The following is a 24,319-nucleotide window of genomic DNA, read 5'->3' as shown; positions in this document are numbered from 1 at the left end:
TGGGAGGAGACACCAGAGCTGGTCTGTGGGACTACCGCACAGCAGAGGTGCAAGGCCGGGGGCAGGGGGCGGCCGGGTGCCCCGAGGCCCCAGCCACACGTCACACGCTGCTATCTTGTACGGGGCTTCACTTCTCTTACTTTTCTACAGATTTACTTACACTCCTTTCTGTTTCTTGGTAATTAAAAAAAAATAAGTCTATATTCTTTTTCTCTAAATATATGTATCATTCATATATGAGAGGCTAAAATCCTGGAAAAGAGCCCAAACTTTGCTAAAGATATAATACTTTAAAACCAAGGGGAAAATAAATAAATAAATAAAACCACGGGAAGACAAGTATTTCAGATTTAAAGTTTAAATAAAAATTTAAATCATGGAAGTAAAATGAAATCTTAGATGTATTCTTACCAAGTACTAACCACCGGACCAGAGGCACAGAGAGACGCTGTCTCTTACCTACGAGCTGCTGACACAGAGCCCGAGGTCGTGTGTGACGCTGAGGTCCCACCACACACGATGAGCACAGAGTCTGGGTGTGACCCACGCAGGAAGGACGTCTGCCTGCGTCCTCAGATGTGATGGCCGCCCTGTCCGCACAAACCAGGGGCCGGAGTTGGGACGCTCACCTTCCAACAGCTCCTCAAAATCATCCACGAAGAACTCCTTCAGTGGAGGGCGCTTTGGTTTCTTCAGGGTGTTAAGAAGCTGCTGGATCTTGGAGGACACTCTGCTGCTCACGGGGACACCTGCCACGGGAAGAGAGTGCTGAGGCTGGATGCGGAACGCAGGTCCAGACACCACCCGCGTGAGCGCGTCGGAACTTGGAAATCCAGCCAAGCGCTGGCCCCCTCAAATGGCCATTTTGGAATTTATTAGTTCATCTGACAAAGATGTACTGAATGCCTTCCAGGAACCAGAACTTGTTCTAAGCTAGCGGTTTTCAGAGTGGCCCAGGGACCCCTGGGGGTGCCCGAGACCCCTTCAGGGGTCATGTTATAGACGCCATTTGCTCCTTCCCTCTCCTCTCTCACACGTGCACAGTGGAGGTTTCCAGAGGCCACACGCCCAGCAGATGGAACCCACCCAGAAGCTGCTCTCTCGCCAGCTACGAGAGACCGGCAACCGCAGCAGACAAGCTACCCTTCTCATGGCATCTCGTTGTATTAGAACTGCTTTCATAAATATGTGCTACTTATGTTAAGAGATAATTAGTTTATTATTGTTATTTTTAAATGAGTTAATGAATATTTTAAAAAATCTTTCGTTTTAATTTCTAATATGGTAAATATACAGAGATATAACCCACATAAGCTAAAAGCTCTCTGGTGTCCTCCATAATTATCAAGGAACGCCGTTCCGGGAGATGTAAAGTCAGCCAAGACAGATAAGAGTCTGCCCTCAAACTGCACAAAAACCAGCAGAAATACATATATGTGCTGGTGGAACAGGGCACCAGCCTCGGTGACAAGCGCTCGGAGGAAAAGGCACGTGGGAACACAAGCAGGCGCGCTGGCAGAGGAGGCGAGGGCAAGGCCTGGAGCCCCAGCCACACCCGTGCACCGCGAGGCAGCTGGCACCTCCCTCCTCCAGGGCTGGGCCAGCGATCGAGAGCTGCACTCACTGGCCAGCAGTCTCCTCTGTCCTTAACAACACCAGCACTTTGAAAGAGTCCAGTTCTTTCCATCATTAAGTAGCACATACTTCATCCTGCATTTGCTTGAGCTTTTCTAAGGATTCAAGTCAGATGCTGCATTTCTGGCTGAAGCAGTACCTGAGTATCACGTCCAGACCCACGGGACACCCAACTACCCTCAGGGAGACACAGGATTCTGTCACCCGGGCAATGTGCCGTCCAGTGCTCCACTGTCGGTACTAGTTTTTGCTTGTGCCTCTAATAAGAGTGTGAGAGGAGACACTTCAGGACCTCACGAGTACCGTGATCTTCATACAGCTCTCTCCCTCCATTTAACAGCCACTGGTCATTCTGCCAGAGGCAAGGTTTACTGCAACGGTTGCCAAATTATTTTCCAGCTTGAGCAGTCCACTGACATTTACCCCTGACACCTGACTTCCTTCCTTCCTTCCTGGTTCTCCTGAGGGAAAGGTACTGAAGACCAAGACCTGGCGCCTCGGTGTGCTCACTGCTACTGCTCGGTGTCTTTCTTCTTCCAGCACGCGGAGCTAAGAAAGTATGCTGTGCACGTGCACACGTATGTATCCATGGATACGCACACCCCCCTACACACACAATACACATGTGCACACGGGCCGCGTAACAGATACAGGTCTCTAGCCTAGAGCCCTGAGTCCATGCCAGGGCCCCTCGTGCTGTGCTCCACGTCTGGGTGCCTTCCGTCTGCAGCGAGAACCCTGGCTCCCAACACCAGCACCTTCGCTCAGTGCTATCACAGATACAGAATCAGTTCCAACTGTTGTACCCAAACCACTACAGGAACAAAGCTACGAACAAGAGTTCAGAATTGGTTTGCTGTGCTTCCTACACAGCCTCGTCCAGGACCGAGGGTGCTGTGTCCATCACTGACCTCTGCCAGCTCTCTCCCCTCACCCTCCTAAGGGTGGCTACGTAGTTCTTAGAAATACAATCAGGTTTGTTTATTTACAATTCCTTTCAGTTTTAGGGTTTTCCCCTTCCTTCCATCAAGTTTATGTTTCGAATGTGTAGAACGTACTTCTAAAAATCACAACTATATAAAAAGATAAACTCAAAGAAATGTCACTCCCTCCTAAAGTCCTTCTGCACACCCCACCCCATGCACCTGCGGGTTGAACCAGCCCACTGCTTTCTGGCTTATCCTTCCTGCATTTCCTTCTACAGAGATAGTAGGCTTATGCTTGCTTTATTTTCCTATTTCTCACACAAAAGGCGATGTACTATAAACGTTCCTTTACTCTTTGCCTTTTCACTTAATGTCTCCTGGAAAAGCACCTCATTCCAGGCCATAAAGGTCTTCTCGCTATTCCCGACAGCTGCACGGTCCGCCACAATGTGAACGTACCAGGTTTATTCAACCAATTTGAGAGGCTTGGATAGTAGGTACTTCCCAATATTTTGGAGGTACAGACAGTGCTGCGATGAACGACCTCGTGTGCATGTGTTTCCTTATTTTTGGAGGTGTGCATTCAGGGTAAACTCCTACACTGGCGCTGCTGGGTCCAAATGGAAGTACAGACACAGATCTTACCAACTGCTCCTCCAGAGAGGCTGACCTGCTTTGCATTCCCACCAACAATGTGTATTTCTCCAATTGCGAAAAAGGCTGAACGAACATCATGTGTAAGAACTATTTTTACACCTCTTTTTGTGAACTGTCTGTATTTTCTGCTTATTTTCCTGTAGTAGGAGTTGGCAAACTTTTTCTTAAAGGGCTAGAGAGTAAATATTTGGGGCCGTGGCACCGTCTCTGCCATCACGAAAGCAGCAGACGATGTGGGAGGGGCAGGCGTGGCAGCAACTGAAAGCACCCTGAATCAAGACGAACGGAAAAACATCCCGATAAACACATTCTGGATTTAAAAAAAAGAAACTGGAAAAAGAAGAGCAAAGGAAAGCCAAAGTAAGTAGAAGGAAAGAAGTAATATATATGAGTAGAAATAAATGCAATAGGAAAACAGATAAGCAATAGAGAAAAACAATTACACTAAAACTGGTTCTTTGAAAGATAAACAAAATCCAGTGAACTCTCTAGCTAGAACGATTAAGATGAAGAGTGAAGAGACCCTAACTGCTGGTGTCAGGACCAGGCAGGACAGCATCGCAGGCCCCACACCCGCCCACGACAACAAGGGAACCTGCGGAGCGGAGGCGAGACGGACAAACTCCTCCAAAGACACAAAACTGACGCGAGAACAGAAGAGGAAGGAACACTGCTCAATTCATTTGAGGTGAGTATTATCTTGATACCAAAACCAGACAAAATTCCCAGACCAGTATTTATCTCAAACATAGACACAAATCCTTAACAAAATATTAGTAAATCAAATCCACAATATGTAAGAGAGGTAATGCACCATAACCAAGTGGGGTTTATCTTGAGAACATACCTTTGGCTTAATCTTCAAAAATCAGTCAATGAAATGTACTATATTAACAAACTATGAAAGAAAAACCATGTGATGAGTTTAATACATTTTAAAAATCATTTAACAAAAATCATGATAAAAATTTTCAGAAAACTAGGGGAAAAAAAGGAACGTCCCCAACCTGATCAAGAGCATCTATGAAAAACCCATGGCTAACACCACAATTAAAAATTGAAAAGTGGATGCTTTCCCCTAAAATGGGAAACGAGGCAAGTTGTGTCCACTCTTGACATTTCTAACTGACATTACTAGAAGTCCTAGACACTGCAATAAAGCCAGGAAACTAAATGTTCCTACAGGCAAACAATTTGGAAAGAAAAGTAAAATGGTAGTCATAGACAATATGATCATACACGTGGAAATCTTACAGAATCTACCAAAAAGACTACAGGAATTAATGTAAGGTCAACATACAAGAACCGACTATGTTTCTACAGATGAGCAATAAACTGGAAAAAAATTTAAATACCATTTGTACAATAAAAGCATCAAAAAATATAACGTATTTTGAGATAATTTTTTTTTTAATGTACACATTTTTTAAATATTTATTTATTTGGTTGCACCCGGTCTTGGTTGTGGCAGGTGGGCTCCTTAGTTGCGGCAGGAAGGCTCCTTTGTTGCGGCTCGCGGGCTCCTTTAGTTGTGGCATGGATCGAACCCGGGCTCCCTGCATTGGGAGCGCAGAGTCTTAACTGCTGCGCCACCAGGGAAGTCCCTATTCTGAGATAATTTTAACAAAATATGTGCAATACCTGTAGACTGAAAGCTACAAAACAGTGCTGAAAAAACTTTTTAAAGAGCTAAGTAAATGGAGGGATATACCGTATTTATCAATTGAAACATACGGTATTGTTAAGATGCCAATTCTCTCCGAATTGATCTAGGGAGTCAGTGAAGTACCAGTCAAAACCCAGTAGGAATTCTGGTAGAAGTTAACAAACTGATTTTAAACTATATATTAAGATACAAAGGAGCTGGAATAGCTAAGGCAATTTTTTAAATGAAAAGAAGAGCTGAAGACCAACTACAGTACACAATTTCAAGATTTATTATAAAACCACATATAAACCCCCCCCATATACATATATAATCATGACAGTGTGGTATCGGTATAAGGACAGACAAAGCAGTGGAACAGCATATAGAGCCCAGAAATAGGCTTCTCTCATATGCGGTCCACCGATCTTCACTAAAGATGCCAAATAAACTGGATAGGGAAAGAAGGGTCTTTGTATTACATGATCCTAGAACAACTGGACATCCATATACAGAAAAGGGAACTTAGGTTCCTACCTTGCACTGATATTAGACTTAACTCAAAATGAATCATATACCTAAACATAAAACATAAAACTATAAAATTATAGGAGAAAACCTTTATGACCTCGGGTTAGGAAAATATATCTCAGATATGACACAAAAATAGGACCCATGAAAGCAAAAAATGGTAAACTGGACTTCATCAAAACTAAAAACTTCTGCTCTCTGAAAGGCACTATTAAGAGAATGAAAACACAAGCCATAGACTGGGAGAAAGTACAATTTATAAACCTGGTAAAGAACTTGTATCCAGATTATATAAAGAACTCTCAAAACTTAGTAAGATAACAAACAACACAATTTAAAAAGTAAGCAAAAGATTGGAACATACTTCTAAAAAGATATATAGATGGCAAATAAGCACATGAAAAGATGCTAAACATCATCAGTCATTAGGGAGATGCAAATTAAAACTATAATGAGATACCTCTACACACCTATTAGGACGGTTAAAATTTAAAAACCGACAATACCAATTCTCGGCAATGATGTGGAGGAACGGGGACTCTTATCACTAACAGTGGGGATGTAAAATGGTACAACCACTTGGGAAATCAGTTTGGCAATTTCTTAAAAAGCTAAAACATAAACCTGCTATATGATCCAGCTATCCTACTCCTAGGTATTGACCCAAAATAAATGAATGGATATACCCACACAAAGACTTGTAAAGGAATAGTCACAGCAGCAGCTTTACCTCTAATAGCCAAAAACTGGAAACACCCCAAGTATCCGTCAGGAGGTAAAAAGATAAACTAGTGTGCATCTGTAGGATGAAATAGGTCAAGAAAGGGAATGAACTGTTGATACATGCAAGAACATGGATGAATTTCGAAATAATTTTGCAGAGTGGCAGAGGCCAGACAAAAAAGAGTAAATGCTGGGTGATTCTATTTATATAAAATCCTAGAAAGTGCAAACTAATCTATAGTGTCAGGAAGTAAATAAGCGGTTGCCTGAGGGAAGCCAAAAAGGGCAGCAAGGAGTTATTACAAAGGCGCACAAGGAAGGAAGCCTCCAGGAGCGCTGGGTGTGCTGGCTGCAGTGGGGGTTTCACGGTGTACATGTCTCTTAAAGCTGATAAAATTACACACGTTAATATGTGCAGTAGATAATGTCATTTATACCTCAACCAAATTCTTAAAATATTTTAAATAGGGACTTCCCTCGTGGTCCAGTGGTTAAGAATCCGTCTTGCAATGCAGGGAATGCCGGTTCGATCCTTGGTCGGGGAACTAAGATCCCACAGGCCACGGGGCAACTAAGCCCGCGAGACGCAACTACAGAGAAGCCCGCACACCGCGCGCTGCAACGAAAGATCCCACGTGCCACAACTAAGTCCCCACGCAGCCAAAATATAAATAAATGAATAAATATTTTAAAAAAGAAAATTTAAATATAAAGAATAACAAAATAAAAATTTTAAAACCTATCTAACAAATGTAAAGCCTGCTTCATGTTGACTCAGTTTCTCCTCTTGCACCTGAACAAGGAGCTGAAAGACCTCAACAAAATCTGACCAACTGCTCAGGAGTATAAAACACTCCTGAGATACTCTGGATTTTTCTGCAACTCAAATTTGGCACATTGGAAGGAAAACTCCATGTGATTCTGATAAAAGATAACTGGAAACTGTTTCAAAAGGAAATAGTACAAATGAGGAGACGAGACTCATGCTGACATCTCGGGGCCTGCATGTGGGACAGCCCGGCCATGGCTGCACTGAGCACAGGCTGCTGAGGAGGGAGACTGCAGGGGTTGCTGTCCCAGGCGGGGCTGCACTCATCCTACTGGGTCCACGAAAGGAAACTTCCCCAGCCTCTCATTTTCCCACAGTACCGTAGATCCAAACTCTGGGCGTCTGATTTAAATGTGAAGGCATTCTCCTCCCTACTCCCCTCTTTCCCCGTTTGACCAATTCCGAAGCTATTCCTGATTATTTCTCCGCAAGATATACACACGGGCAGTTTAAATGCACCAGGAGGATACCTGATGACTGGCTCAGGTTTGCTAAACCGAAGACACCAAGGTGAGGTGCAACACCTGTGCTCTGCTGTCTCAAAAGCAGGAAGAGGGGCTGCTCACCACCTGCCGTCTCTAGGGCGCGCCTGCTGTCCCCCCGAGGGACTCCTGTCGCGGAAGCCAGCTGTGGACGCTCACAGGAGGCGTGCTGATGCTGTGCGAGGCCCGTGGTGACATCGGGAGGGGCAGAGTGCAGATCTGCTTTTGAAAAACAAACCCAGAATAAAGGTGCTGTTAATTCAGAAGAGCACTAACCTTAAGCTGCTGTTTAAACCCCATTCAGCTGAAGCTTCACTAGCTGAGCTCTAAGCAAGGCACGGGGCATTCTGACTCATTTTGTTTTTCAGGTTGACCGAGGCACATCGGATCCTGTGAACTCTGAACTCCAGACATGGCCCGACAGCACTGTGTGCATGTGGCCGTCCAGTTCTGAGAGGCAACTAGACCAGAACCACCAACTACGGCACAGAGACGGTGCAGGGAACTCGCCTTTCCCAACGGCCTAATGAGGTTTTACTTAGAAATCTCCCTCAATGAAGCAGAAACACATTTTAAATCAATCGTTGTTGGAACATTTTTCATTGTGTTATGAGAAAAATTGCCAGGCTTCTATAAACTACCCCCACGCCCCGAAAAGGCAAGTTGGCTGTCATGCAGACACAAACCTTCACAGTCTTCACAGAATAAACCTACACAGATTAAAAACTATCCCTACTGCCAGTTCAAAAGTCCCACTATTAAGAGGCTGCAATCAGCTTCTTAAGGCAGAATGTATTAATGTCACATTTAAAGACAAACTATGTCAGATACAGAAAATGTTTAAAGTCACTCCTTCCACTATCTGAATGTCGACTCTGGGTTTCGTTTTCACTGTAGGGCATTTTTATCTGTTCGGATACTGGTTGGCTGAGAGCTGCTATAGCATCTCTGCTACAACCAAGCCTTCCACCAGGAAAGTACCGAGTCTGGACCTAGCGTGACGCTCGTCCACTCTTGAGAATCGATACTGATCTGTAATCTCTTTAGTCTTCAAATGAATGCTCCCACCATCATAGATGGCACTTTGATACTTAAAATTTTTTAATGCCAATCATTTTATCTATCATTTCATAACCTAGGCAGTATGCAATCTAAGAATTTTTAAAAATATGTAGAAAGATGAAATTATGTGGAAGAAAAACACAAACTCACTCTTAACATAGCAGAAAACACCACTTAGAAAAACCTAACTTTTTGACAAGAGTTTTTACAACCCTTGAAAAAGCTTGATATTAATGAAATTAGCATTTTAAAGTAGGCTTATCATAAAGTTCTTCAGTTTAAAAAGAAATTTCCCCACCCTTCCGAATCTAGCAAAAAAAACCCAGTGATTTTAACAGTTACTAATGAAAAAAGGTACAAATGGTAATCTCAACTACCAAGTAGTTTCTTAAATAGCTGCATAAAAATAAGCAAACTACACTCAAAATAAAAATGAACTACTAGGACTTACTGGTGGTGCAGTGGTTAAGAATCCACCTGCCAATGCAGGGGACACGGGTTCGAGCCCTGGTCCGGGAAGATCCCACATGCCTCGGAGCAACTAAGCCCGTGCGCCACAACTACTGAGCCTGTGCTCTAGAGCCCACGAGCCACAACTACTGAGCCCGCATGCCACAACTACTGAAGTCTGCATGCCTAGAGCCCGTGCTCCGCAACAAGAGAAGCCACCGCAATGAGAAGCCCGCGCACCACAATGAAGAGTAGCCCCCGCTCGCCGCAAGTAGAGAAAGCCCACGTGCAGCAATGAAGACCCAACGCAGCCAAAAATAAATAAATTAATTAATTAATTTACAACAAAACAAAACTGAACTACTGTAGTTAAATGTACTGCTTTTAAACATAGGTATTTAATTTGTGTCCAAATGTTTTATGTATATGATTTTCCTAACCCAAAATTGAAAATGATATATATTTTTAATTACCTTTACCTAACATTTTTTGCCTCCAATTTTTTATAGTCATCTTCTTTCTATACTTCTTTCCTTAGCCCAAATTGAAGAATTCTCTAGTGTCAGAAACTAAAACAAAGGATGGTTTTTATAACAAGGAGAGGGAAATGGAGTATTTTTCAGATTTAAAAATTCAGGTCAAACAGGTAGCATATGCAGGTTACAAACAACAGTGAGGTATTAAGCAGAGCCCGAGTTAAGATGTTTAGAATCTACTAGAACTAATCACACGATGTGCACGTGAGGCCAGGCAAGCAGGATGCGAGAAGAGCAGTGTCAGCCACACCTGCACAATCAGGAGTCCTCCACCCACAGAGGTGACAAACCCGCCTTGGAAGTCTTTACAGCCAGGGCCTTTCGGGGATGGAGACGCCCACTCAAACACATCTTACGTTCAAAACACCCCACAACCCTGGGGAGTCAAGGGCTGTCTGCTTAAACATTTTGAACTGTGGTCAATTTTTCATGCTAAATATGCTTCTATTTCTAACCCACCAGGAAGCCGTGTTTACGACAGCTCGGCAACGGCTAATACACGCAAACTCTGCCCTATTCCCCTCACCGTCGAACGCAGAAGAGAGCTTCGGGAAGTTGAACTAAGCCAAGAGAACATTCAAACGCTACCGTTTTCCTCACACTGGAGGTACCTGTGTATTTCCAAAATGTGAAATCGCCGTGACAAACAGGAAAATATATCCATCTCAAGCTGTTTTCAAGCTCTCCACTGTAAACCCCCGTGAGGACAGGTGGGCTATATAACCACCAGCCATTTTAGGACCCCCAGGAAAGCTACCAAAACAATCCTGGCAGGCTGTTTCCAAAGGAGCCTTTTCTCGTAAAGCAAACTCCCCAGGACAGTCCTGCCAGCCTGACCCCGGCGGTCTTAGAGGCTCCTCCACATGCCGGAAGCAGGTCAAGGCGTCGTGAGTTCTCACCCAAGACTCACGGCATGAGCTCCACAGAAACGTGCAGATGTCTGCAGTGACACAGCCAATAACAAACAAAGAGCGTCCCTGATGGGCCCACAGAGGCCAGAGATGGAAGACGTCGGTCACTTACAATGCCCAGTCCAGCCAAAGGACCAAGATCTTACATGAAAGCAGCTCAGCACCTGAGACCCGGGCCTGCCTTGGGGTGTTAACCCACTGGGAGCCCACCCAAAACACTGGCCAGTCATGGGCACACCTCTGATGCACCATGTTGGTTTTAGCAGAACAGCAAAGAAAATGAACAGGAATCAGAAAACTGTGGGCCAGCCCTGGCTCCAGCACAGCCAGCTGTGTGGTCTCAGGCAGGCTGCAATCACGCGACTTAGCTCTTCCCTCCACAGCTGGAAGGAGAGGGTGTTCAGATGATCCCAGCAATACTGATGCACCATCTGAGAAGTACACTTTTTTAAGGTACTCGTGCAAGAATGCATGTGGGCTTTGCATGCCAGCTACGTTACTAGTTTTGCTTTTAAAAAAATGACTTTAAATGGTGAAAAGTTTGCAATGTTTTCCTTTCTAAGATTAATGTTATTTATTTATTTATTTATTTATTTTTGGCTGCGTTGGGTCTTCATTGCTGTGCGCGGGCTTTCTCTAACTGCGTTGAGCAGGGGCTACTCCTCACTGCGGTGTGCGGGCTTCTCATTGCGGTGGTTTCTCTTGTTGTGGAGCATGGGCTCTAGGCGCACGGGCTTCAGTAGTTGTGGCACGTGCGCTCAGTAGTTGTGGCGCATGGGCTTCAGTAGCTGTGGCGCATGGGCTCAGTTGTGGCTCGCGGGTTCTAGAGCGCAGGCTCAGTAGTTGTGGCTCGCGGGTTCTAGAGCGCAGGCTCAGTAGTTGTGGCTCGCGGGCTCTAGAGCACAGGCTCAGTAGTTGTGGTGCACGGGCTTAGCTGCTCCGCGGCATGTGGGATCTTCCTGGACCAGGGCTCGAACCCATGTCCCCTGCACTGGCAGGCGGATTCTTAACCACTGCGCCACCAGGGAAGCCGCTAAGGTTAACGAAATTTAAAGGGCTGGGTGACTTGGAAAAGGTCTAGGCACCCGTATGACTGAACTCTGACTGACATGTCTTTTCAGGTTGAGGGCTGTCTAACCCTGGTATGTGGAGGAAGAAAGGCCGGACGGTGGCTGCAGCCCCAGCCCCGCCTCGGGACACCCAGTGCAGGGACAACCGAGGGCTCCAGCTGGACACACAAGGAAGGAGCAAAGGCGGGGACCACGTGCAGGCGGCAGGCCCCCTGATCGTCAGGGACCGCCCACCTGTGCCGGCCCCCCCCCCCACCCAGAGCAGAAACACCAGGCACTCATCGGGGACCCCGGGGCAGGCCCACACGCCACAGGGTCTGGGGCTGCCAAACCACAGAAGCATCAGGAACCACTTCTGTTACCAAAAGGACATTTTCCGTAGGAAAAGGAGAAGGTGGGTCTGGGTGGGCGCGGGGGCTCCCCTGCCTGGAGGGGTCCCTGCGGCTGCACTGACCTACGCGGGCGAGGGCCGCGGGGCCTGCGGGCGCGGCGGCGGCGCTGGGCGCGGCGGCAGGCTGCCCTCCCGGGTGAGATGAGGTGGAGGAGGCGGAGGAGGAGGTGGACGAGCCCTGAGTGACCTGCTCGAGCCAGGGCTCGACGCTGGGATGGCTCTGGAGCGGAGCGGAGGCGAGTCGCCCGGGTCGCCGTAAAGAGCCCTCATCTTCTGAGGCGGACGACGTGTCTGTGGTCAGAATAATGAGGACAGGCATGAGGGGGGGCGTCCTCCAGGGCGGAGTCCCCACCGGCCCCAGCCGGCCCGTGCCCTGGGCCCCTGCACAGCCGCGCCCGCACGTCCAGAAGGGCCTGCGTCTGACCGACCGTGAGCCCCGCGGGGCAACTCGGGAACTGGCTTCACCCCAGGCTCCCCCGGAGGGCTCAGTCTCGGGGCGCCACACCCGGAGCGCAGCCAGCCCCAAGCCTGACGGCTTCAGCGCGTGCTGTGGGGCCCCGGGAGTCCACCCCAAGGGCACCTGTGTCCCCTCAACGGACGTGACTGAGCTCTGAAAAGAACCCCTGCCTGAGACCACCGCCTCGGGCAAGGAAACTGATGTGAGTTCTGGTTTCCTCCAGTCAGCACGACTGCATTTTATCATGGGTTTCACAGTTATCAGTAGGTTTTTTAAAAACTGGGTAGTATCTATGGTTATTTTCAGTAGAAACAAGAATTTGACGGCCATTTCTAAGACTTTTTTCAACAACATAAACTTCTTTTTTAAGTGAGGAAGCATCACCAAAACACTACGCTTATCTTGCAGACCTGGTGTGTTTGGGTTTTTACCATGTCTTCAAACCAAACACGCGCGTCGCCAGTTTTATGACTTAAATAACCAGACAGGCGGCAGCAGCCTCGCGCTCTCAAGCACCTGGACAGGGTTTTCGAAGAAACTTAAGACATACTAACTATCCTGAAGAGAGACCCCACGTAAAAGCTTTCATTTCTAATGGTCACGACAACAAAACCACAATAGCAGAATAAATAAAAAACCCTCCAAATAGCCTTATTCTTTCCCATTTAAGGCCTGGTAACAACATAACAAGTAACAGCTAATGAGATGAGAATAATTTTAGAATTCTGAATTCAGGGAACTCTGTCATCCCACGAAGCACGTTCTCCAGGTTCCTCTCTTTACTAAAAGACACAAACTGCATCTTAGCGAAAACATTAAAATCTACACAGATGTCCTGTAGGAAGCAAGCCTACACCCCCCCCACCCCCCCCCCACACACACACTCTTCACTACGGTCGGAGGCTGTGCCGCCCCAACGGGAAACCCCTCCCAGGCCACCGTGACCCTGCCCAGTACCTGGGGGTGTGTGGGCCTCCACGGACGTGTGCGTGAGGACGGAGCGCCTCTTGGAAGGCATGGGCATCTTCCTCTCTTTGTATTTGGCCAAAGCTGCCTGCACAGCCTCGGTGTGAACATCTGCACGGAAAGAACAGCAACAAAAACATGTGTTACTTATGAAGTAACAAAACCATGGTCCACGTTTTTATTTGTTTTCACTGAGTGTAAAAGGAACACAAACTCGGCCTACACGTGGGTCCCACACATTGGTCCTAGATTTCCATAAATATTTCTCGGCTTGTAGATTTGACTTTGGAAATATTTTCAGATTTAAATCAAAAAGAAGAAATCCCCAAAACTAAAAATAAAATGAAACATGAACCTAATGTGCTCTGACTGTGGCACAAACCACTCCAAGTGGCACTAAAGCCCTATGGTCAGACCGTCAAGCTGCTGCCCCAGACAAGCCCCAGGATGGCAGAACCGCACAGGGAATGCAGGCTCTCCTGCAGTCTTGCTGCTGGTGGTCATGGGGCCCCGCCACACTGCCACACTTGTGGTCAAGTGTGAGAGAGCGAGCAAAGAGGGGCCTGATGGTCTCACTCCATCGCCCCTCCCTGGAAACCAAGACACTCGTAAGGGAAAGAAGAGACACAAACAGAGACCAAAGAAGTGAGGGAAAACCCTGCAGTCCTGAATCTGAGTGGAAATTATCAGCGTGAACACACGTGGCATTTTAGCTTTAAATAGTATGTCTTACCTCTGTCCCTAAGAATGTCTAGGAATGATGACAAGCCCGATAGCAACAAGCATCCCTACCACCCAGCCTGTGGTCTTAAAGCACCATCCTCACTGCAAGCACCCTGAGACACGGTGGATTCTAGGGTGGGGGCAGGGAGCACACAGGGGAGCCTGGAGCATTGCATCCTAACAGCCAACAAGTACATGGCCCAGTGACCCAAATGCCGGAGCCGATGTGGAGACGCTCCCAAAGGCTCATAAAGATGGGGCAGTTGGAACATCACCAAGGGTAAATGCTAGAAGGACTGAATATCAACTACAATGCTGAAAAACAAGATAAAAGAAAAGAAAGGAAGGAAGAGAGGAAGCAAAAGTAATTGGCTGCCTTTGGAGGATGCCGGTGACCTAACCCATTATTTTAAAAAGGAGTAAACAGATGGAAAGAATTGAGCGTTTCTCCAGGCTCTCCTGTGCCTTGTGGTGAGCGAGCACAAGTTTCTCTCCATAGAAGCAGTCCAGCCATTTTGCCACCCTAACGAACAAATGGGTCTGCCAGCATCCCAAGGAGGAGAGAGACTCAGGCCTGCAGTGCCTCTTGGTGAGAGAACACAGAACCCTAAGTGACCTGCTGGAGCCATGGAGCCATGGAGCCACCGGACCACAGCCCAGGCCCCAAGACCGAGTTATCGAAGGTGGAAACACACATCAGCCACCTGAGATATGTGCACCACATTTGGATCCTGGGTCCAAATAAACTGTTTTTTTTCCAAACCACAGGAACATTCGGGTATTTGACACTAAGGAATTATTGTTAATTATTTTGTGACAACGGCATTATCTTTTAGAGACACATGCGTTCTTTTCAGATACAGAAGCCAAGAATATTATGACCTCTAAATGAAATAACATGATCTCTGAGATGTGCTTCACAATCACATGGGAAGGGAGGAAGCAGGGGGTTGATGAAGAAGCCAAGACTGAGCCTGAGCATGGCAGGAACTGCGGGGGCTGGACGAGTCTGGGGCTCATCACACCACCAAGTCCACTTTCGTATGTGTTCAAATTTTCCCCAACAAAATGTTTTTAAAGCATTTAGAAACCTTATAGTAAAATGGCTCATAGGGTACTATCAGGAAAGATGAAAAATTCACACCTAGGCGTATTAAAATAAAATTTACAAATATCAAAGACAGCCAGTCAATCCTAAAAGCTTCCAGAGAGAAAGAGCAAATAATCTTGAAGGATCAGGAAACAGACTGACTTTACTCAATAGTAACCACCAGGTGCAAGAAGGCAACACAGCTGAAGAAACGAGCGTTGAACCTAGAATTTTATATCCAGCCAAAGTATCATTTAAGCTTGAGGGTCTAATAAAAATACTCCCAGACATACAACCGAAAACACTCATGAAAGACAGTGCTCAGGAGAGAGACAAACCTAGGAGCCCCTGCAAGAGACCTGGCTGTGACTGTGAGCACACACCTTAAACGTTACTGCCGCCTTAGAAACAAACAAAAACCTAAGTACAGATAAGACAACCAACAACTAAAAATCTAGACAATGTCAACATTACAGGGTATAAAGCAACAGATCCAAGAAGCTCAACAAACCCCAAGCACAAAAAACAAAGAAAACTACACCAAGGTACATCATAATCAAGTCACTCAAAACCAGTGACAAAGAGAAAAATCTTAAAGGTACCAGAGGGAAAAAAGGCACAGTATATACAAGGGAACAACAGTAAGGAATAAACTTGGAGGAATAACACTACTGATGTGAACAATGATTGTTAAGCTACAATCATTAAGAGAGCTGGCTCTGCCATAACAACAGACGAATACATCAACAGAATAGGACAGAGTCCAGAAAGAGAGTCACACATGCGCGCGACCGCTTTTAGACAAAGGAGCAAGGGCATCGGGGACAACGGGATTACCACATGCAAAAAAGTAAGCTGTGTGCCATACCTTGAATCATACTAAAATTAACTAAAATCTAAATCATAGACCTAAAGGTAAAACCTAAAACTAGGGCTTCCCTGGTGGCGCAGTGGTTGAGAGTCTGCCTGCCAATGCAGGGGACACGGGTTCGAGCCCTGGTCTGGGAAGATCCCACATGCCGCGGAGCAACTAGGCCCGTGAGCCACAATTACTGAGCCTGCGCGTCTGGAGCCTGTGCTCCGTAACAAGAGAGGCCGCGATAATGAGAGGCCCGCGCACCGCGATGAAGAGTGGCCCCCGCTTGCCGCAACTGGAGAAAGCCCTCGCACAGAAACGAAGACCCAACACAGCCGTAAATAAAATAAATAAATAAATAAATAATTTTTTTAAAAAAAAGAGAAAAATGCCTTACCTCCACTGAAATAGTTTAAAAAAAAAAACCAAAAAACCTAAAACTATAAAACTTTTAGAAGAAAACCCAGGTAAGAATCTTTGTGACCTTGGGTTTGGCAAAGATTTCTTAGGTGCGAGAACAAAAGCACTATTCATGAAAAGGAACTGATAAGCTGGACTTCATTAAAATTAAAAACTTCTGCTACAAAAGCCACTGTAAGAGAGTTCAAAGAGAAGACAAAGCCTTGGGGAAAATATGAGCAAAGCACATTAATGATAAAGGTCTTGTTTTCAGAAAGTAAAGAATGAGAACCAGATACAGTTCACAAGGGCAGAAAGCAGGTCATCAACGTCAGTTACACGGAAATGGGGAGGGGGGACAGGGAGCAGGGAGATGAGGACAGGCAGGGACAGGAAGGGGACCTCTGGTGATCCTACTTACGGCGCGTGTGCGTGCGTGTGCTTTTGTACCCAGGGCTAAAGAAGATGGTGTCAGTGTAATGTTGATGGGGCCGTTTCTACTATCCTATGTTACGTGTATCATTTACGTAATCAGAAAAGAAACTATTATCGGCGTGAGGAAGTTTTCTAAATTGTATATTAAACTGGTAAGAAATTATCTGGTCAAAAATTTCTCGAATCACTTCATCACACTCCCATGTTGACATAACATTTAAAATCTTAATGTTCTTTTTAGGTATTCTTAAAACAAAACGGCCATTTCTTTATCTCTCTTGAAAGTTTTTCTTTATACAAAGGTTTATTGAGAGAGTTTAAATATAAAGGAAATATACAATCACACAATGGTGAAAATGTTAAACAGGCAAAAGAGTGTTCAAAAGTTATCCATATGTAATCTATAACAGAAAGCACGAATTTTTTCAATGGATGTCCTGATGATTCAAATAAAATGTCAGAGACAAATTTAAATATTTACAAAAGCACTGACAAAGTGGCAGAAATCTAATTAGAAGGAAATCTCCAAAATTAGAGAAAGAAAAAAATACTAAAACACCTACAGTAGTAAAGCGGTCCCTGATGCACAAATCCACCAATACCAACCCCAAAGATCTAGGTAGGAAAATGGACACAAACATTTACAGAAATTATTCTAATGGGGGAAGGAAGATTTAGCTTTCTCCTGAGATTTCTATAAGCATCCCCTAAGAAGAGAACACTTACACTCCAGGCTACATTAAAACATACTGTCTTGGGGCTTCCCCGGTGGTGCAGTGGTTAAGAATCTGCCTGCCAATGCAGGGGACACGGGTTCGAGCCCTGGTCTGGGAAGATCCCACATGCCGCGGAGCAACTCAGCCCGTGAGCCACAACTACTGAGCCTGCGCATCTGGAGCCTGTGCTCCGCAACGGGAGAGGCCGCGACAGTGAGAGGCCCGCGCACCGCGATGAAGAGTGGCCCCCACTCGCTGCAACTGGAGAAAGCCCTCGCACAGAAACGAAGACGCAACACAGCCAAAAATTAAAAAAAACAAAAAAACCCAAAAAAAACATACTGTCTTATGTGGAAGTTTTATTTTTTTCTTGAAAAATATGACGTGGTAAGTTATGGTTCAAGTGAAAATAATTTCCGAATAGGAGGGGAGTTTGGGGGAGAATGGATACGCGTATGTACATGTACAGCTGAGTCGCTTTGCCGTGCACCTGAAACTATCACAACATCGTTAATCGGCTATACCCCAATATAAAATAAAAAGTTAAAAAAAAAGAAAGAAAGAAAACAATTTCCTCAGCGGAGACGCGGTGTCCGAGCAGAGGCCTGCAGGCCTCTGGTCCCTACCTGACCTGAAGCGCTCGTCCCGGGCGTGGCTGGGCCTCGGCTTCTGCTGTCTGGGCGCGGGGGCCGTGGCTGGTGAGGGCCCGGGGATCCTAGTCTCCGCTTGTAGGGATGGATCTACTCCTGAAACACAGTTTTACAGGAGCACCTGGTGTGAACAATTTGCTTTTCCAGTCATGGAAAAACCCACGTAAAACAGCCCCCGCTTCCCGTCCGCTGCTGCACAGCACCCGCTCCGCAACCATGCACGCTGTGGCGGCCCCAACGCCAGAAGACCCTGAACTTGGAGGTCAGGGCGGAGACGTCAAGGTCCGCTTCCAGCCCCGCTGCCCACAGCCCAGCGCAGCCCCGCGGCCTCACCGCCCACCGGCACCCAGCCGTCCTGGGCCCCGAGCTGGGCGCGCATGCGGGCGCAGAGCCAGCTCTCTTGGGACGGCTCTCCCTCCCCCTCAGTGTCCCTGGCGTCAGCAAGCCCAGTGGGAAACAGCCCAAAAAGCCACCACTGGGGGTGTCGCCAGCCGCCCTCAGACCCAGGGACGAAGACGGGTGCCGACCAACCCCGACGGGCGGCCGGCCGGCTCTCCACGTCCCGTCGCAGCCCCCCAGGCTCTCACGCCCACAGCCCCGACACCCGGGCCCTCGGACGCCACGTGCCGCGGAAAGGCGTGGCGCACGAGCGTGCAGCCGGTGCGGCCCGAGCCCTGGCTTGCTGGCATCTGAGAAGAACACAAAGCGAAGCCTTCAGCTGGACTTCATCACAATAATCTGTTCAGTGTTTTAGCCTTAGTTTCAAGACGTCTCAGAAAAATCGCCTCCAGGGCCCCCAGCCCTTATCACTGCCCGAAAAGCAGTAGCCTATCCCCACTTGGGCCCGGGTGGGTCCTGACCTCCAACGCTGCTCATGAAAGGCCACCCGGCCCCCAGCTCTCTTTGACGACACACAGAGAGGACAGAGGGGACGGGGGCCATGGGGGATCCACGCTCGGCTGCCCAAGCCTCCCGGCACTGACGCCACCCCTGTGACTGCGGAGCCCCCAGGACACCAGCTCTGGCTCCGCAGACAGGGAGGAGCTGCCCTCTGAGCCTGGCCAACCCGCAGGTTTGGGCGCAAAACGCTGCTCTTGCTGTTGTTTTACCTACCGGGTTTGGGGTGTTAGTTACGCAGCACGAGAGGACAGCAAGAGCCCCTGGAAATCCATGTTCAGCTCTTCAAAGTGTGAACATATACACACATACACATATGCGACAGACAGCAATACTGGTCAGCACTGCTTCTGGCTTTTTGTTTCTTGTGACTCGATAAAATTTCTTTAGAGTCCGTAACAGAGAACACAGAATCTTACGTGTTACAGACTATAATCAGGCATGCTGCTAAGTGACATATATGCATATGGACATCCTTACACTTTTATTCCAAAATACAGTGCTTTTATTGAGATCGATTCATTTATTCAACGAAGATATAAAGCCCAGTGGGAAATCACTGGATAAAACAGTAGGTATATTTTTAACAGGTATCAAGAGAGAACTTCTCAGAAAGGTCACAGCAATTCGCACTCCCACAATGTGCCATTTCCCCACATCTTTGTCAGCGATGGATGTTATAAGGTTTAGAATCTTGCCAATCTGACAGGAGAAAAATGGTTCACTAATTTGCATTCCCGTATCTGCTAGTGAGGTTGAACATACTTTACTGTTTATTGCCCATCCGTATGTCCTCTTCTTTGAATTTCTGTTCATCCTATCCAGCTAAGGAGCCCCCCGCCAAGTGACCTGCAGAAAGCCCGGGTCAGCTGGAGGCACCACCCTGGGCTGTGCTCGCCCCCCAGGCCACGGCCGGCTGGTCGCAGTCACTCTGCAGTGTTTTCATTTCTAGGGAGACAATCATAACCTGTTTTTCTTCCAGGTCTCCGATCTTGTAACCCCCACTCAAAGGTTATTCAAATGTTCTCCGGAGTTTTGTAGTATTTTATAATTACAAACATATTTAGAGCTTTAATCCTTCTAAAGCTTACGTTCGCTAATGGTGGAGAGGAAGAGTGTCCCACTGTTGCCTCCAAAGGGATGGCGCCAGTTACTAAATAAATCTTCCCTCCTTTGAATTGTCCTGAATCGTTTCTAGACGCCCCTCTCTTACACTGTTGGGCCTTCCACGCCGTCCACCAACACCCTCCGGTTGGGACTATCAAGTGCACACAAACGGGTTGAACACCATGAAGGCCAGGCCTTTCTCACTGGTGCCCCTTCCCAAAAATGTACTGGCTACTTGCAGAACTTTTCTCCTTCAAGTGGGTTATTACTTCCAATGCCAGGTTTCAGGAATATTAAATCAGTCACTGGTATTCAGAATGGACTACATTTTGTTCACACATTAATTTGGAAACTACTACTTTTATGATATTAAATTTTTCCATTTAGGATATTGGTATATTTCTTCATATTTTAGGGTCTTGGTTATTTCTTTCAAACAGACTGCATGATCCTAACATAGGTCCTGTGGCTTTCTTGCTAAATGTATTAAAAACATTTGATAGTTTATTGCCATTACGAACGTGAGTTGTTTTATAAACAGAAATATTGCCAGAGAAAACTTATTGATTCTTGCATATTTGTCTTCTATCAAACCAAAGCTCTTACTAATTCTAATAGCTAAGTAAGGAGTCACCTAGGTTTTCAAGGTATCAAATAACAGCACCTGTGCAAGGATGGCATGCTGTGCTCTCTAACCCTCGCCTGCCTTGTCTGTCTGTGACGCTGCACAGGCACTGGCCACCCCGACGGAGGGCCTGGGAGTGGCATGGCGGGCATGGCTGCCCCTGAGGAAAGGAAGTACGATGGCACATGGACGCCTCGTTGGACAGCTGCTGTTGATGCCTGGCAAATGGGCTTCAAGATGTTGTTTTTAATAGTTTCCTCCAACTGTACTCAATTTTCCTTGTTTTTGTTTTATTTTGGATGGATGAATGTCAGTACATAAAGCACCTCCTCAGTACTCTTCTTGTTACTGATTTATTGTAAAATATATCATACCAATACAGGCAGAATAAAGCATGTATTCAGTTCAAAAATTATTATACAGAAAAAAACTCAGTGTAACAACTGCAGCAGTTAAGAAATAAACACTCATGTGCCTTAGAGCTCCTCGTGGCCCCTCCAATCTCACTCCACACACACGGAAACGCCACGCTCACTTCAGGGAAGACCACTTCTCTCCCCTTCTTTCTTTACCAGCTACAAAAAGGTTGAGAAGTGGCAGTTTGGTGGGTTTTTCAGTTTTACAGGCTATATTCCCGTGTAATCGTTTTTTCACTCCCCGTTACGTTTATGAGACTCATCCTTGATGACACACGTATGCATCCTGCTGATGGACGTTTGAGCACTTGGCAGTTGAGGGAAAACAATGAACACTCTTGTGCACGGAACAAGGCCAGGGTGCAGGCGCCCAGAGCTTCTCCAGGGCATGCGCGTCCCTGAAGGAGAGCTGCCGGCTGCCTCTGCACCTCTTCAACTCTGCCAGGTCCCACGAGCTGTGCACACCCGTCTGAATCCTCTCCAACAACCCAAGGTGGGTCATGGTTTAACGTGCATCTCTCTGACTGCTACCAAGCTTAGGTAAGTATCTTTTCGTTTGCTTGCTGGCTATTAGGGTTTCCTCCAATAAAATACTTACTCAAGTCTTTAGCCCAATTTCCTACTGGGCTTTTTAAAAAATCATGTTGGGGGACCTTCTGGCTCCTTAAAGTTTAAATTAATTAAAATTAAATTAAAAATTCAGTCTCTCAGTCACACTACCACACTTCAAGTGCTCAGGAGCCACACGTGGCAAGTGGTCAGTGTACCAGACAGTGGAGCTACAGACCATTCCCACTATCGCAAAGGGCTCTGCTGACACTGCTGCTTTACAGGCTCGGAAAACTAGTCCTTTTCCTGTTATTTGTGCTAGGATTATCTCCTCCCACACTGTGGCTTGTCCTTAATCTCTTTATGGGGACTTTTGACAAAATAAAATTCTTAATTTTAACACACCCCGATTTACCAATTTTTTCCTTTACAGTTGCTGCTTTTTGGTACCTTTAGGGACTTGAGAAATCCCTCCTATTTAGAGACGGTGACAGTTTTCCTGTATGATCTTCCAAAGGTGCTATAATTTTTGCCTTTCTCATTTAGGCCCTTAACATCTGGTTTCTGTGGAGCTGGTTTCTGTGTCTTACGGAACTGTGCCAGCACCGGAAGTGGCAACACCACCTCCACCATAAGCCTGGTCTCCACAGCGGTGCGTGTCTGTCTGGGCCCATGTTCTGCTCTGCTAATCTAGCTGTCTTCCCTTGTGCCAAACCAGGCTGTCTTAATGACGACAGCTTGATATTAACTCTTCGTATCCTAATCAGCAAATCCTCCCACCTCATTCTTCTTTTTTTATCATATTTTGAATCCCTTGGCCCTTTAAACTTGTATATACATTTTTTTTTAAACTTTTCTTTTTTTTGGACTGTGCCGCATACGGCACATGGGGTCTTACCTCCCTGACCAGGGATCGAACCCGTGCCCCCTGGAGGGGAAGGGCAGAGTCTTAACCACCGGCCTGCCAGGGAAGTCCCAAACTTGTATATAAATTTTAAAATTAGCTTGTTAAATTCCACCCCCAAAAACTCTGTTGAAACACTGAATGTGCACTCTACAGATCAATCTAAGGTGGGAAGAACTGACATCTTTATAATATTTGTTCCAAACCTAAGTAAGGAAATGCTCCTTACTAAAATCATAAAAATAATCATGGTCTATGATCATAAATATAAAAGAAATCCTATTTGGGAATGAAATCTATACCAAACCAGAGATATAAATTATACTCTATGCCTTTGGATTTTATAATTCAATAGTAGACATGTTATTTGCCCAGACCTTCTCAATAAAATATGAAACTACCAATGTCAAGCTCTAAAACCAAATTTTAAAACAGTTTGATGAGACGCGCGCTGACCTTACCTTGAATGAGTGGTACATAACGTGCAAGCAGCTTTGCCCTTTTCTTTTCATATCCTTTTTGAGTGATGTCACCTAAAACAACAATGGAAAAATAGAATTACATTTCTTCTGAGGTTCCCAAAATTTTTTAATTAAAAATTCATTCATAATGGAAAAACTGGAAACACTTAGGTCCTTCAACTGGTGATTGGATAAAGAAAGCATGATGCATCTACACAATGGAACGCTTCTCAGCAGTAAAAAGGAACAAGCTATTGATAGACAACAATCTGGGTGGATCTCACACGCATATTGCTAAGTGACAGAAGCCAGACTCAAAAGGCTACATGCTGTATTATTCCAGCCACATGACACTCTGGAAAAGAGTCAGAACTGCAGACTCCGAGGCCACACCCCAGACTGACAGAATCTGAATCTGCATTTTACCAAGATCCCCAGGTGACTCTGTGCAGGTTCAAACTGTGGAAGTACTGGTGGAAGGGACCCACAGGAAACCAACCCTCGCAGGCCACGGGGTGTCCCTGGGCCAGCACTCAGGGAATAGGACATAAAGAAGAACAGCCTAAAAATGAATTAACCTACCCAGAGACGGGGCAGGAAATGTGTCTGCAGGGAAACACTTCTCAGTCTAAGCACACCAGCTGGTTTCCTGGACGACTCGGAGTGCTCAGGCAGATCCAGCATGTTTGGGAGACTTTATTTCGACCAGAAGCATGTATTACAGTGTCCACTAGTATCTTGCACTTTGGGTGAGTGGTCTTCAACAGAAATCTTCCAGTGCTCTGCAAGCCCTCCTGGCACCCCCTCCGCGCCCCTCCTGCCCCTGCCACCCGCCCACCCACCCCAAACAAACAGGCCAAGTGGTGAGGCCACTGCACAGAGCCTCCGCTTTGCGGACTGCGCACCCAGTCGGGCGCCCACGGAGCTGCTCCCGGTTGCCACCGACACCCTTGGACTCGGCCCTGGTCCGCACCTGACCCACCCCCAACCCCACCCAAAACTAGTCTACTGCCCTGTGGGCCTTTTAATTTGAATACGTTCTGCAGAACATATCCTGCCTTGTGTCCGTGTATTTTTACTTTACCTGAATGACACCATATAATAAATCTCACTCTGTTGTCAATTCTTCACTAAGCACTTCGCCTTTCTCATCATCCGACCTGTGATGTAAGGAGCACACCTAATCCACTGCTGACTGCAGTGGCCCGTGGGCTGCGCTG

The 24,319-nt window shown here is 46.5% G+C and overlaps 1 protein-coding gene across 9 annotated transcripts in view; it reads right to left on the bottom strand.

The window, feature by feature from the left end:
* Nucleotides 1-24,319, bottom strand: part of DIP2A (disco interacting protein 2 homolog A) — a 92,918-nt gene that overhangs the window by 53,829 nt on the left and 14,770 nt on the right. For 5 of the 9 annotated variants that reach the window (XM_068547256.1, XM_068547254.1, XM_068547257.1 and 2 more), the window contains exons 2-7: nt 23,100-23,171; nt 18,117-18,236; nt 13,263-13,382; nt 11,912-12,139; nt 7,513-7,650; nt 630-749 (exon numbers count right to left, since the gene is read on the bottom strand). In XM_068547256.1, the coding sequence (XP_068403357.1) occupies nt 630-749; nt 7,513-7,650; nt 11,912-12,139; nt 13,263-13,382; nt 18,117-18,236; nt 23,100-23,171 (798 nt within the window). Of the gene's footprint in view, nt 1-629; nt 750-7,512; nt 7,651-11,911; nt 12,140-13,262; nt 13,383-18,116; nt 18,237-23,099; nt 23,172-24,319 lie in introns of those variants that run through there. The other 4 variants (XM_068547255.1, XM_068547258.1, XM_068547259.1 and 1 more) reach the window with 4 other exon arrangements.

The sequence above is a fragment of the Eschrichtius robustus genome, chromosome 6 (assembly GCF_028021215.1).
Source record: "Eschrichtius robustus isolate mEscRob2 chromosome 6, mEscRob2.pri, whole genome shotgun sequence".
Taxonomy (NCBI): Eukaryota; Metazoa; Chordata; class Mammalia; order Artiodactyla; family Eschrichtiidae; genus Eschrichtius; species Eschrichtius robustus.
The sequence above is the reverse complement of the archived record's forward strand: the minus strand, read 5'-3'. Positions and strand labels throughout refer to the sequence as shown.